This window comes from Cucumis melo, chromosome 6, assembly GCF_025177605.1.
Source record: "Cucumis melo cultivar AY chromosome 6, USDA_Cmelo_AY_1.0, whole genome shotgun sequence".
Classification (NCBI taxonomy): Eukaryota; Viridiplantae; Streptophyta; class Magnoliopsida; order Cucurbitales; family Cucurbitaceae; genus Cucumis; species Cucumis melo.
Window position 1 is genome coordinate 27,371,528 of NC_066862.1, and position 15,678 is coordinate 27,387,205.

Here is a 15,678-nt window from a genome sequence, read left to right on the forward strand (position 1 = left end):
AAGTTCGGTTGTTTTATGAATATATAGAACACTCTACTTGGTGTTCTAACATCCCCTTAGCGCTAACCATCATATCCCAAAGAAACGAAACAAAACCAAACTAAAATTATTCGATGTCCAGCTTAATACAATAGGGCCCAGACAACAGAAGCTATCACAAAAAAAAAAGAAAAACAATACAAACCAGAGAAAACATCAACACCTGTGAAGGCCAAAACAAGATATACATGAAAATTCTATGGCTAAAGTAAGCAAAAAAATGAAGCTATCCACCAAGACTTCAAGGCTTAGAAAGAGCCTGCTGTAAGAATCTTTCAATCTGAATATCCTGCAGTTGAAATCACCAATCATAATGCTGGTTGAGAGAGAGAAACATCCCAGTTGAGGCATATGTCTTGAATGGGGTAATTCTTAAATTCCTTATTTAAATAACACCAAGCTACAGCACTAGGCCAAAAGCTTTTTCAAGATCAAGCTTCAAAGTCCAGCCCTTTCTCCGTTTAGCCCTATAATCTTCAACTGCCCCGTCAGCAATCAAAACCAGGTCAAGAATCTGTCTTCCTTCAATAAACACACTTTGGAAAGGGCTTATGATTGCATCCATGACTTGTTTCGCAACTACCTTATATGTTAAAGTAGTAAGACTGATTGGGCAAAAATCCTTAACAAGAGACAGCATTCTCTCTTTTCTGCACTAGGCAAATATAATTTGTTATAACGTTAGAGCAAAATATGAGAGAATTCATCATCATTCTATACATTAGAATTCAATATATAGAAACATACATGACAACGATGGATGGATGTTAAGTTGCAACTTTTGGCCTAAGTGAGGAGGTCGCTCAACTTATACGGATGTGTTCAGGGGAAGATAAACAGGGATGGAGGTCCTTTCACGACTTGCTGGAAACTTCTTATCTAAGCTGGAATATGTTAAATGATTTTTGAGTAATCATCCCAAGGTTACTACTTCATCACATGCCAACAACTCAAGTTTTGCAGACAAGGTCAGATCTAAAGCCACCGAAGACTTTGGTAAAAAGACAGGAGATGAGGATGCCCTCAAAGTAGACTACCAGACCAGCTTCAGTTTAGAAGAAGGAAGTTCTTGTACTTCCTCTGTTTTGAAGACAGAAAAACAGAGTCAATGGGTGAATAAAAATACTGAAGTTATTCGAGCAAAGCTTGAGCATCTTAGGATTGTCACAAGACTCTTTGCATTCGATAATTGGAGAGAGATTCAGAAAATGTTGAAAATCTATTTTCAAGCAAAAATCATCATCAACCCTCTGTTTGACAAAAATGCTCTCATAAGTTTAGACCTGGGCTTGATAGAGGACTTCTTCATTGATGATGATTTGTGCCCACCTTCAAGCCCCCTCTACTTCAAACAGATCTGTTATTCTGAACAAGTTCAATCCACATTTTAAATACTTTTCTTTTCCTAATTCAAAGAGCTTATCTCCGTTTCCCTCATCAATAAAGAATCCTGGTCATTTGACAAGATTAGATCCGAAGGAAGATCATTTGTTGAAGGACCCCTTAGAAACTGATCCAAATTCTTTGTTTCAGACTGAGAAAAACAGACCTCTAATATTCCCTCACAAGCTCAATAATGTGGTATTTCAAATCAATTGAAGTCCTTTGTTGAGAAATGTTGGATAGTCTTGGGCTGAGCACTGAAAGTAGACAGGCTTTCTGGTTTTTCAGGCATATATTCTTAAAATTGTATGGAATATGGCGACTCTCAAGGTGTATTCGTAGGGATGTTGAAACAAGTTAAAGATCTTTGTTAAGGGAGAGATTTTTTTGGCATTTTTCTTTATATTTCTGCCTCTTCTTTCTCATTTTTAGAATTTCAAGTGTAGCTTTGATGGGTTTCTCAGCAGTACATCTGCAGTTTTTATTGATGATATGAAAGGTTTCAGCAAGTCTTCCAGGGCTCAGGATTGCATTTTTATTCAAGTTTGAAGCAGCACGGCTGGTTACCTATTCTTGGTGCCTTCCTTCCCATCAATTTTTTTTAAAGCAACTTGTGATCTAGATTTCAGTTGTCTAGGGGCTCCTTCTTGAAAGTTGTTTCATTTTGCCTTGTTTTTAGTTTTTGTTATGGGATTTAGAGTCATGCCTTGCTCATTGTAATTTCTTTATGCTCTCCCTTGTCTCGGTTTATGTTGTATTTATTTGTTCTTTTAATCCTTTTTGCTCTTGGTATACCTCTCTTGTATTTTGAGCATTAGTCTCTTTTTTTATCATTAATAAAGAGGTTTGTTTCCGTTTCAAAAAAATATATATAGAAACATACATGGAAGTCCGAAACTAAGAATAGTAAATTACGATAAAGGACAAAAGACTAATAAACTTCTATAGTTACATATTAACACTCCCCTCAAGTTGAAGCACATGTTGTTAATCATTCCCAAGTTGTTAGATAGGTACTTGTTAGTGATATATAATTAAATTTGCCTTCAACCACGAACTTAAGCTTTTGGTTAAATTGCTGATTTAAGATGGTATTAGTGTAGGTTGTCCATGGAGGTTTTGTGTTCAAGCCCCTACATTGTTGAATTGGTGATTTAAGGGTACTCTATTCGAGATCCATTTGAAGCTTTTGTGAAAATATCTCCTAATTGTTCTTTAGTCTTCACATATCCTGTGGACACCAAATCTTATCATGTTTTTCCCAGACAAAATAACAATCAATTTGGTGTAAACCGAAGAGAGAATATCCAAGAAAGGTCGCTTGTTGGCAGCCGGTTATTGACAAATTTCAAAAGTTCAAGGGGTGGAAAATTAACTTTGAACAAGGGTGGCAAGGTAAACCATTTAGTGAAGTGGGTGCTTGTGATAAAATCTCAAAAGGATGGGGTCTAGGTTGGTGTAGTATGAAGCTTAAAAACTTAGCTCTTCTCTCCAACTGGGGTTGGCATTTCATGCTTGAATCAGATTCCCTTTGGTTCTAGGTTATTCAAAGCATTCATGGGAGCAGCCTCTTTAATTGGCATACCAGTGGTACGGAATTGTGCAATCTTAGAATCCTGTGGGCGTGGATCAATATTTCAAGACAATGGCGTAAAATTGAAGCTTTGGCGGTGTTTAAATAGGAAATGGCAGGAGAATAGCCTTCTGGTCAGATCCGTGGCTGGTAAAATTTCTCTAAAATTCTCATTCCCACGTTTGTTCAGAATCACGCGCATTTTGGAAACCTGTGGGTGTGGATCAATATTTCAAGACAATGGTGTAAAATTGAAGCTTTGGCGGTTTTTAAAGTAGGAAATGGCAGGAGAACAGCCTTCTGGTCAGATCTGTGGCTAGTAAAATCTCTCTAAAATTCTCATTCCCACGTTTGTTCAGAATCACACGCATTTCGGAAGGATCTACCGCTGACCATTGGGATTTCTGTACTTCTTGGTCTGTAACCTTCGGAAGATTGCAGAAAGAAGAAGAAATTAATGATTTTCAGGCTCTTTTACCTTTGTTGGCAGGAAAAAAATTGCTGAGTGCGCCAGATAAAAGAATGTGGTCTTTGGAAACAAGTGGTTCCTTCTCTGTTAAATCCCTTGTTAATCACCTTTCTGCTGCTTCACCCCTTGAAAATTCACCGGAAATTTGCCTCTGGAAATCAAACAGCTCGCGAAGAGTGAATATTACTCTTTGGATTATGCTTTTTGGGAATTTGAATTGTGCTGCCGTTATGCAAAGGAAACTCCTCTCGGTCCTTTAGCCCCCTCCAAAACCCAGTCAAAGGTAAGTTTCTCTCTTTTATCTCCTCTCTCCTTCCCATCTACTATCCTTCGCCTCTCCCATCCTTCCCCTTCTCTTTCCACTACTCCAGTCTCCAGTGGTCAATATCGGCGACTCAATTTTTTCCTTTCCGTCCGCCTCCCTAGTGTTTCTTCAGCATTCAGTCAGAAGTTTTGAAACGATGGAAGTGATAAGATGTCGAGTCCTCCGAGCACACTATTGTATCTGGTTGGAAGATGGAAATTTCCAAGTAGAAGATGTGGAAGCAAAAAGACGGCTGTCAGTTTCAAAGGCACAGCTGAACTGGTTCGTGGAATCTATAGCGGCCCTTATGGGAGGTACGGAAGATGGTTTCTTTCATAATTTTGGGGAGTTGGATCGAGGAAGAATGGAAGTGTCAAAATCAGGTCCAAAGTTGGATGGATACTATGCTGTGATTTTTGGTCCAAAGTTGAATGTGGTCACTCCAACATTCGAGTGTGTTCAGAGGGGACATTATGCAGGGGTGGTTAGATTTCCATATTGAAGAGTTTCCTGTCTAAGGTAGACTATACAAGATGGTTGGCAAATACAAGGCCCATGTCTAATCTTCCATCAAAGAGCAAGAGTTTAAGCTACGTAGACAAGGTGAGGACGTTAAAGAAGTGTCAACCTAGTTAAGATGTTCGAGTGCGTCCCCTAATCTCTAGATCTCTCTTTTGGTACTATTAGTATATAGCTCTTGTACTTTAAGTTTGATTATTAATAAAGCGGTTGTCTCCTTTTCAAAAAGCAAAGGGAACTTCCCTCTCACTGCCTATTGCCTCATATCTGCCCCTTTTGTTTAAATGATCTGGCGGATTTACATCACCATCCCTTTGATTGTGACTACGCTACAAGATGCTGGTTCAGATTGCTTCAAACCTTTAGTCTATCTTGGGTTTTTGGAAATGATTTTAGGAGTAATTTCCAACATACTTTGGTGGGTCCAGCCCTCAAGAAAAGGCCTTTTTTCATTTGGAGCAACGCGGTAAAAGCCTTACTATCTGAATTATGGTTTGAAAGAAACCGACGAGTCTTCCACGATAAAATTTCCCTTTGGCTGGACCTCTTTGAGCTTCCTTGTTTATACGCTTCTTCATGGTGCACACTTCCAAAGGTTTTTGAAGACTTTTCAATTCAGGAGCTCAATCTGAATTGGCAGGCTTTCATTCTCCCTCCTAGGTAGCAGAAGTCTTTTTGTGTACTTATTTTTCTGTCATAGGAGTCATTTTGTATTTGCATCGCTGCTTGTTATTTTTCTTAAGTTCTTGGTCTTAATGTTCCTATATTCTTTTCTTTGGACATTGAGTTTTGGATGTGTTTCTTATTTCTTATTTTGATTATTCTCCTTGTTTGGATATGATAAGGGCGCTAAGGGTTGTCAACCTAGTTGAGATGTCCGGGTGCACCTATTGATCCTCTTGTATCTTTTATATTGAGACTATGTTTCTTTTCATTAATCAATGAAAAGTGTGTTTCCTTTTTTAAAAAAAATGATTATAACACAAGACGAATCCCAGGTAAGGAATTAATTGTAAAAGAAAAGGACATCTAAAAATAATTGTAAGATATAAATGACCGTACACAAATCTACATCTTAGTATTCCATTCTTTGGATGTTTCAGGTTTTGTCTTCTTATTCTTCATTGGAGTGTATATTCTTTGAACATCTTTGCTTCTTTTCATTAGAAATTTGTTTCCTGTTAAAAAATATGTGACAATATCCAAAAAAATAAAGTGGAGTGTTTGCCTCTCAGTTGGTAGGCGCATCCTTTGTCTAAATACCTGAATTGTATTATGTAGGCCTTAGTGCAGATGAAGAATTGGTTTTTGCGCTTTCCTACAATCTTACAGGCATGTGAGAGTATGATTGAGATGCTTAGAGGCCAGTATGCTCACTACGTTGGTTGTTACCATGAAGCAACTTTCCATTATATCGAAGCTGCAAAGGTCTTGCAATTTTAGTTTCCATGCTTCTGATACTGCTTGAAGTCTCACCCTGTGCTTATGGTTTGTTGTTTGTGACAAATTTTGTTGATTCTCCTGTCTGATTGTGTAGCTTACAGAGAGCAAATCAATTCAAGCAATGTGCCAAGTTTATGCGGCTGTATCTTATATCTGTATTGGCGATGCTGAATCATCTACTCTTGTAACATTTTCTCCTGCTTAGAATTTATATACAAGATGAAATATACAAGCTTTAGTTTGGTTGATTGAAATAGCATTACAGGCACTTGACTTGATTGGACCAGTTTACAGCATGATGGATTCTTTTGTTGGTGTTCGAGAGAAAACAAGTGTTCTTTTTGCATATGGCCTCTTACTGATGAAGCAACATGATTTACAAGAAGCAAGGTATCTTTTTCCATTTAGATAGGAGAATACAGCAAATATTTGAGGTCTTAACCTTCCCCTGCAAGGTTTTAAGTGGCCAACTACCACTGCCTTGTAGTGAGTTTGACCCTTGCCAAGTGATGTGTTGATTTGCATTTTTTTGGCCCTTATTTTAGAGGTTTTGTTAACCTTCCTACGAACCAAAGTAGGGGTGATCTTCAGACTCTCCTTTTTTTGCGTGTGTTTCGTGTATAATTCTCTTGTACTTTGAGCATTAGTCTTGATTTTATTAATAAGATTTGAGACTTGTTTCCTTTTAAAAAAACCCAAGTAGGGGTGGAAATGGTTTGGTTTGGTTTGGTTTTGTGGCAAACCGAACTGAATTGCAAATTTAAAAAATTTTATTGGCAAAACCAAATCACCCTGCTTTGTCTGTTCAGACTGGACAGCATATATGCGATTTGGTTCGGTTCGATTTTTAGTTTTGCCCTTTTTCTAGAAAGAAATTGAAGGAGATATTGATTGGCAAGAAGGTGAGAGATGGAGTATGTTGGAAATTTAACCCGAAGACTGCCAAAGATTAATTTTACTAATAAAGCGGAAGACTTGGAGACGAAGGTCGAACGGAGAGATGAAGATGGCCGGCCAAAGATGGAAATGAGAAAGAATTGGAGATGGTCCAGATGGAGATGAAGACAGGGGGTGAGGGAGATGTGAGGAGAGTTTGAGAGATGAGATGGTGGACACGTGAGGAGAACCAAGATACTGAGAGAGAGTAAGTGGCTGAGAAGATTGGAAAAGTTGACTGCGGGCAGTGGTAAGTGAGCTGCGAACTGCGGAGAGTTGAGAGACTGATAGTGGGCAGGGAGGGGCAAGGCACTAGGCAAGGCGTTAGGCAAGGCAACCCTAAATTTAAAATATATGTATATGTATATAATTGTTTATTTATAAATGCAGTTCGGTTCAGTTTGAAAATCGGTTTGAAAAAATGAAGCTTAACCGAAATTCAGTTTTAGAATTTCTTTAAACCGAATCAAACCGCATTTTTCGGTTTCAGTAAGTTTTTGGTTAGATTCAGTTCAAATTTTATAAATGCTTCAGTGTTGTGGTTTCAGTGACCACCCCTACCAGCCAGATTTCAAATTAAGAAGTTGGGTAGGAAAATGAAATTTAATATGCTGATTTAGGACTTTTGGCTATAAAAATGGCTGTAAGGATCAATTGATTACTTCCCCATATTATTAGAGGCAGGGGCTTTTAGTTGGGGGTCATCCCCTTTCCGGTTCTGTAATAGTTGACCGTTAGCCAAACAGTGCAGCAGACTCATTGAGAACTCCTTGGATTTAGGAAGTCACCAAGGATGGTCAGCTTTCGTTATATCTTCCAAACTTCGATCCTTAAAAATTCAGCTGAAGAAATGGAACATTGACAGTGAAAAAGCCAGGAAACATAATGAAGAGAACTTGCTGAAAGCTTTGGCAAATGAAGAATATAAGTAGGCGCAGCTGGATTTGGCAACAGAGAGTAGTACCTTAAAATGGATCCTGGAAGCTGACCTTCTGGAACTATATAGAAGGGAGGAAAGAGATCTTATTCAGAAAAGTAAATTAAATTGGATGAAATTAGGGGACAGAGAACACCAAGTTTTTCCATCGGTTTCTAGCTGCCAAAAAAAGAAGAAATCTGATTTCCGAATTAGTAAACGACCAAGGAGTTCCAACCTCCTCGTATGTGGAGATTGAAGGATTAATTCTTGACTTCTACAGCAGGTCATTCTACACAAAAGCTCCACATGCTGGCCACTTTCCTTCCCCTAAACTGGGCAGTAGTTTCCAATGATCGGGATAAAAGATTGACCTCGAAATTTTTCAGTTGAAGAAATAAAATCAGCACAGAAAATGTTGGCAAGAAGTAAAGCGTTGGGGCCAGATGTATTCACGGCAGAATTTTTAATCAAATTCTAGGATAAATTGAAGAACGATTTCATTCCCTTTTTAAGGAATTCTATGCTAACGGGAAGCTCAATGCTTTCGTAATGGAAATTTTCATTTATGTAATCAAGAAAAAAGAGGATGCTTCCAAGGTGAAAGATTCCCGGCCAATAAATCTCACTACTTTGACTTACAAGCCAGTGGCAAAAGTATTGGCGGAAAGACTTAAGAATATATGCCAAGCATTATTGATCCTCCTCAAAGTACCTTTTTAGGAGGAAGGAAAATCCTCGACCCCATTCTCATTGCCAACGAAGTGGTGGAAGAATACAGACTGAAAAAGAAGAAAGGGTGGCTGATTATGTTGGACCTTGAAAAAGCCTCTGATAGGGTCAATTGGGACTTTCTAGAAAGAGTAATGGTACAGCCTCAAGACTAAGATGTAAGATAGAAAAACTTCCCTTAATGTACCTTGGTTTACCGCTTGGAGGCTACTCAAAAAGCTCCTTATTCTAGCAGCTCATTATAGATAAAATTTAAGATAAACTAAGCAAGTGGAGGTACAACTTATCTCGTGGTGGACAAATCACACTATGTAAATCAATCCTTTCCAATTTCCGTTCTTACTACGTATCAACTTTCATCATGCCAATTTCAGTTTCTAATACTTTGGAGAAAATCATGAAAAAAAATTCTGGGAAGGTTGTAATAGGGGAAAGTTGAACCTCTTGGCTAAATGGTTTAAAATCATCAAAAGCCAAAGAGACGGGGCCCTCGACCTAAGTGATTTGAGAATAAGAAATATGGCTCTTTTATCAAAATGGGTCTAGAGATTCATATCAAAACAAAAGGCCTTGTGGTGCAAATTAGTTAAAAATATTCACGGTATCCACCCCTTCCTTTGGCACACTAACAGGAAGGACAACTTGAGTTTGAGAAGCCCTTAGGTTAGTATTTCAAGAGAATGGCGCAAGATTGAAGTACTGGCCACTTTCAAAATTGGTAATGGCTGCATAGTGTTTTTTTGGACTTATCCATGGCTGGATAATATTCTCCTTGTTAGAATTAGTAGGGCTTTGTCCTTAGAGTATTTTTGGAAAGAATAATATGGAAGATTTTATTTCCTATATCTTTTTCTCTCTTACTCCTATTGCGTTCTATTTATTCTTTCCCTTTGTACCTATTGTATTTATTCATAAGAAAAATAATAAAAACTAAAATATCGTGGTTTTTCTCCCGGTTCTCGGGTTTCCACGTAAGCCTCGTGTTGGTGTTAATTGCTTTCAGTACCCCTAAACAGCAAGTTCCCTAGATTATCTCATATTGCCCTCTTGCCTTAAAAGGACAATTTCTGAGCACTGGGTTAGCCTAACTAGTTCTTAGGTGGTTTACTTTAGAAGATTATCAATAGAGGAGGAGGTTGTTGACTTTCAATCATGGATGATTTCTTTCATGGGAAAATGGTAAATTCTATCCCGGACTCCCTAGAACCAAGTGGCTACTTCGCTTAAATCCTTGGTTACTCATCTATCACCTGCTTCTCCCATTGATGTTTCTTTATACAGGGGGCTTTGGAAACTAAGAGCCCTAAAAGAGTCAACATAACATGTGGATTATGCTTCAAATGTGCCATCTATGTTGTATGAATCAAGAAGACCTTCGGCATCTATTTTTCGAGTGTTCTTATGCCGTGAATTGTTGGTGTAGGCTGCTGCAAATTTTTAATTTCAGATGGGTTTTCGATGGCAGCTTTAGTGGTAATGTGCTGCAAATTCTCTGGACCGGATTTAAGAAAATCTCGTCAAATATTATGGTGCATTGCAATCAAGGCCTTATTAGTAGAAATATGGTTTCAAAGAAATCAACACATTTTCCCCAACACGGCTTTAATATGGTCCAATCGATTTGAGTATTCCCGTCTAAATGCTTCGTCATAAGGATTCCAGGATTACTCCACACAGGACATTCATCTCAACTAGGAAGCTTTTATTTTAGTCATTCTGAGTCCAGCTAAGGAGAGTCAAGCAAGGACCCTGTTTTTGCCCGGTTTAGATTTGTCTTTTAGTCTTTTGTTAATGATAGGCAGGTCTTATTTTTTGGACCACTTTTACTAACTCTATGTCGTTTCACAACTCTATTTTTCGGATATGATGAGGACGCTAAGGGGGTGTTAACTTAGTTGAGATGTCCGGGTGCGTCTACTGATCTCTAGTTCTTTAATTGCTCATTGTATAACTGTCTTGCACTTTGAGCTCTGCCTCATTTTTATAATAAATGAGATTCATTTCCTTTAGAAAAAAAGGATCAAGTGATTAATGATCTGTATATCTGTAGTTTTCAGCTTTGTGTCCATCAGCAGCTGAATTATGGCTTCTTACTTTGAGCCTTCCTGTAACAATTCCTTGTATGTTTTCTAAGCTTGTCTCTTAAGTTGTAAATAGTATTCATATTTGTATCTTATATTTTCTTATCAATGTATTAGGTTCTAGTTAATGGATGTGGCAAAGCTATACTTTGCTGCATAGTTTTTTTTTTTTTTTTTTTTTGGGTAAATTTCACTTTTGGTCAACAAGATTCAGGGTTGATATCTTTTTTATGTATGAGATTTTAAAAGGTGCACCTTTTAGTCAAAATGGTCTCTAACTCGGATGGACTATTACTAATAGCATGATAGTCATTTGCAACTAGAAGCCAATTTGAGTTTAGGGACCATTTAGAATCATTTTCAAATTTACGGATTAAAAGTGTACCTTTTGATAATTGGAACCTTAGAAACAAAAAGTGGCTCAAAAATAGTCTGTCAATATCTTAAATATAAAACCAGTCTCACCTCCATATTTCCAGAATCCGTAATTTCCACTGCACTCACAAGAATCAACCCCTAAAATAATATATCTATTCGAGGCCTTAAATGATAGTGTATGGTATTTGTTATATCATTGATGTTGGGAAAGAAACATGGCCACCGTCAGCTAAGGGTGTTTTCCCTCTTATTCAGAAATCGATTGGCGAAAGGGCTACAATTGACCCACAATCATTTGGGGAATCTTCAACTCGTCGCACAGTATTTGACAATCCTTGGAAGTTTAGCACTTGCTCTACATGACACTGTGCAGGCCAGAGAGATATTGAGATCATCTTTAACATTGGCAAAGAAACTCTATGACATCCCAACTCAGATCTGGGTACTATCAGTTTTAACAAGTATGCCTGTGATATATATTATTTCTAGTTACTATTAACATTTTAGTGCAATGAGATTTTCACAAGGCACTTAGAATGAAGAACACGCGCTGGGAGCAACTGTCTTGGAACCATTTTTTTTTCACATGTTCAAATAAAGTGGTTTAGACTTCGTACAAATATATATTGTGCGATAGAATTATTGATCCCCATAAATATTTTGTTACACTTTTGATCCGGTGATATATTTATTATATTAATGCACATACAAATTAATTTTTCATTTTGTATATATTTATAGCTTTATACCAAGAGTTGGGTGAAAAGGGGAATGAGATGGAAAACGCGGAATATCAATGTAAAAAGGCCGATGATCTGCAAAGGAGACTGGTTGATGCGCATTCCTCCATTCATCACATCGAATTAGTAAGGCATTCATGTTACTCTGATGTTTTGATGAAAAGTTAGTGTGTTCGAACAAATATCTGCTATCATATGCACTTACGTTTTTATTTGCTTTTTGTTTACCCCTCGTGCATTTAGATTGACAAAGTACGGCTTGAGATTCAGCAACTAAAGGGGGTTGACATCAAGCGTGCAGGTAGCATCTCCCTTGGAGTTGATCTTGATATACCAGGATCCATTGGTGCGTCGGTTTCAACTTCATCGTTGAAGCTTATGGATATAGACTCGGGGAGACGTGGAAAGAGGAAAATTTAGAGCTTGCCTGGGAGATTTTTCAAACCAGCTTCTTATTGTTATTGTTGTTGTTGTTCTTTTTAATTTTTAATTTTGTTGTGTTTTTTTTCTGTAAACTATTATTGGCTTGTAAATATTAAATTTATTCCTCACATTAAATTAAGGGAAATTGTAATGGATGACAAATGTAGGGAGTTTTTAGATTTTGCAGGTATAGCAAAACTTTCAGATTTGAATTTCATTATTTTTCATATTTTCAGTTTACCCTCAACTTTTGCTGTATTCCTATTTCACCGTCGAAAGTTTAGCAAGATATTTCTCCCACGTTGTCTTTTTCCTCAACACGCTACAATTTCACGTCTCAGATGAGCTAAGGTTTTGATATTCTTTTTCTCCCTCATTCTGATATATTTTTTTCACACAGGGTTTTGCTATCTTCCTTCCCATTCTCATTGTAGCTTTTATTTTTTCACTGGCGTCTTAATCATCGTCTTCTTCTCATTGAATTTCCATTTTCTTCACTGGTACTTTTATATCTCTTTTTTCATCGTTGTTTTGTTTTCTTCTTAAAAACACGATTTGAGTTTTGATTCCTTCAATTGGCTTTTTTTTTTTTTCTTAAAAAGATGAAGAATTAACTTTCCTTGAAGATGAAGGAAAGAAACATTAGAAAAGATGTCACTGCAAACAGTACTTTTTAAAAAAATGTATGAACATGAGTGCTAACAAAATATCTAAAAGAAATGAAAGCAAAAAAGCTGGAGAGAGCGGGTTAAAAAAAAAGGTTAACAAAAATTAAAAAGAGAGAGAAGGTGACTAAAAATGAGATGTTGAATTTTAGAGAGAGAAATTTAGATTTCAAATCAATTAAATATAATTTAAAATTATTATTGTATCCCCTATTTTAGCGTGAATTTAATGTTTTGTAGATAAGATGTGATTTTGTTTTCGTTAATTTAATGTGAATTTGAGATTTTAGAGATAAAAATGTAAATTTTTTATAAAAGGAAAAAAAAATTATCTTCCGTTCCTTTAAAGTGTATGTAGAACGATAGAAAGACTTTTTTTATCGATATTTTAAAATTATCTTTTAGCTAAATTATAAAAAACTTTTCTAGATGTTTGTGTTACAACTACCCAATAGACTTCCAAATGCTCTTGCACTTCAAAAATATTTTTACCGTTAGTATTGGATGGATATTGTTCCACGAGATTTCGGGCGAAATTTAATTCGTGGAATCGAACTTTGTATTGATTTATGTATTGTGGATACAATCTCTAATATTTACTCCTTTGATTCTTTCTCTCGAATACAAAAAAAATAAAATTTAGAACTTCGTGGTCTTCGATCTTCAAGATATTGTAATTACAAGTCAATTCGAGCTTCAATCTTCTGGAATTCAAGGAAAGTTTGATCTTCCAAGTCTTCGATCTTTCAAAATGATGATTTCGAGGTTGATGATAACTTGCACGTCTTGAGAGTTTTTAGAAGTTTTTGTCTTCAATTCTTCAGAGCTTCGATTCTTCTTTGGTTGCCAAAGGTCCTCCCAAATGAATGGTAGATATCTCTATTTATAGAGAAATTTTATGGGCTTTAAGTGAGCTTGGGCCTGTTTGTTTGTTAGGCTTGGGCCTATCTGTCTGTTGGACTTAGGCTTGGCCCATTTGCTTATTGGGCTTGGGCTTGAGCCCACATGACACTCTAGGCTTGGGCCCATTTGCTTGTTGGATTCATGTCCGGGCCCAATTGTTTGACGGGCTTGGTCCATTATTTCTTGCCCTAATTTATATTTAGGGCTTAATTAGATCAGGTACAAGAAAGCTTAATTATCCAAACCCAATCAAATTATGATTATCACAATATTTATTGTGATGACATGGCGGAATTTAATTGGCCAAAATTTCCTGTTCAACAGATATTATTAAAGTTTTATTTTAGAAATATTCGTGAATTATTGAAAAGTTTCATAAATGTCCTTAAGTTTAAAAAAAAAATCAAAACATAAAATTTCTTAGTTCTCAAAATAAATGCCAAAATTTTAAATTAAAACTATAGTTTTAAATTTTTATCAATGTGTAGATATTTCTATCGATATTTTTCAAACTTTCATGTGTTCGATATCAACAGAATGGACGAATTGATATTTTATTACATTGTTGAAAAATTCATAAATCACAAGAAATAAACATAAAAGATGACGCTAATATAAATAATAGCCTGTTTACTTATTTGAAAATAATAAATATTTTATTTATTAATTTAAAATTATTTTTAAAATTTGTTTTTTTATAATTTTTCCAGAAATATCCATCAAAATTAAAATTTCTTAAAATTAAGACTTTAATATATCAACCAACTATATTTTAAACCTCGGTTAAAACATAAAATTATACAAAAACTCACAAGGTTTCAAAAAAAATTATCCTTAAAATATACTAAAACAATAACTAGTCAAACAAAAAAATCTTACACTAATAGATCTATCAAACTATTATTGTGTGTTAATAATCAAATATATTTTGTATGTTGATTACAAAAATAACTATTGAGATTGGTTGTGTTTGTGATTTATCATTGTGTGTTAATAGTCAAATAAATTTAAAACAGTGGTTTTAACTTCAAATTTTGATTTTGATTTTAGTTGATGAGAAAATTAGTGTAAATTTTGGATAATTAGAGTATCTTTTAAGCTTGGACTATTTTTTTAAAACTTTTCAATTGTTCAAAGGTATTTTTGAAACAAAATTTTAACAGTTTCTATCCAAAATTAACGTTAAGGATATTTTTTAACCATTTTCTGAAAGTTTAAGGGCAGTTTTTAAATTTTTAAGGGGTGTTTGGGCCGTATATTTGCAAGGAGTCCTTGTTTAGGGCCCGTATTATCGAAACCTTGATATTAAGGTTTCCATAATTCCCCACTTATCCCCAACTCTCTCCCTTAATCCTTCTCACTCCTTCTCCTACTCTTTCTCCTCCCCTTCTCAATCCTTCGTTGTTTTCCGCGTAATCCTTATCCTTTTACATCTAATCTTTGTTACCTCTCCCTCCTTCTCATGTTCTTTCTCTTTTCTCATCTCTCTGTTCATATCCTTCTTCGAATCTTAGATCTCTGTCGTTTTTTCTTTTCGTTTTCATCTCCATCATTTTTCTTTTCGTTTTCCTCTCTAAATCTCATATCTCTGTCGTTATTTTCGTTGAATGACTCATTTTCAACCCCTAACCTTTGATTCCCTTCTTAATGAATTGTTTCGTTCAAGGCTACGTTTTCAGGTCTTCCTTTAAAACCCTAATTGTTGTCCATCGTTGGTTTCATTTATGTCAAGGGACAAACTCGAGACAAAATTTTCCCGAGATGAAAAACAGAAGGAAAAGGTTTTTAAACTCGAGGCAAAGTTGCCCCAAGTTTTAAAACCTTTTTCTTCTATTTTTCATCTCGAGGCACTTGCTAAACTACACCCTTCCTAAATTCATCCTTGTATCTAATATTTCACTAATTCTGGAAAGTAGAAAATTCTTAGAATACAATAGTGAATTGAACAACATGTGACGTATGCTTAAACTAATATTGAACACAATAACCTAAAGCAATAAGGAAATGGCTTTGTGAATATTAACCCAAAATTAATCAAATGAGGATCCTAATTATGAGATTTAAAAATATCAATTTGGATCTATGTGTTTTCCATTATATGTGTAGGGAAAAAAATAGTTAGTGAAACAACAAGATTCAAGCTAAATTTACGAAATGAACATCGTAATTAAGAA

General features: G+C 35.8%; 1 protein-coding gene across 8 annotated transcripts in view; it reads left to right on the forward strand.

The window, feature by feature from the left end:
* The window catches only part of LOC103490628 (sister chromatid cohesion protein SCC4), a 43,817-nt gene extending 31,664 nt beyond the window's left edge, over nt 1-12,153 (forward strand). For 5 of the 8 annotated variants that reach the window (XM_008450201.3, XM_051086605.1, XM_051086607.1 and 2 more), the window contains 6 exons: nt 5,569-5,715; nt 5,825-5,914; nt 5,996-6,120; nt 11,029-11,234; nt 11,515-11,639; nt 11,757-12,153. In XM_008450201.3, the coding sequence (XP_008448423.1) occupies nt 5,569-5,715; nt 5,825-5,914; nt 5,996-6,120; nt 11,029-11,234; nt 11,515-11,639; nt 11,757-11,933 (870 nt within the window). In that variant the 3' untranslated portion in view covers nt 11,934-12,153. The remainder of the gene's footprint in view (nt 1-5,568; nt 5,716-5,824; nt 5,915-5,995; nt 6,121-11,028; nt 11,235-11,514; nt 11,640-11,756) is intronic. The other 3 variants (XM_051086602.1, XM_051086604.1, XM_051086606.1) reach the window with 2 other exon arrangements.
* The last annotated feature ends 3,525 nt before the right edge of the window (nt 12,154-15,678 follow it).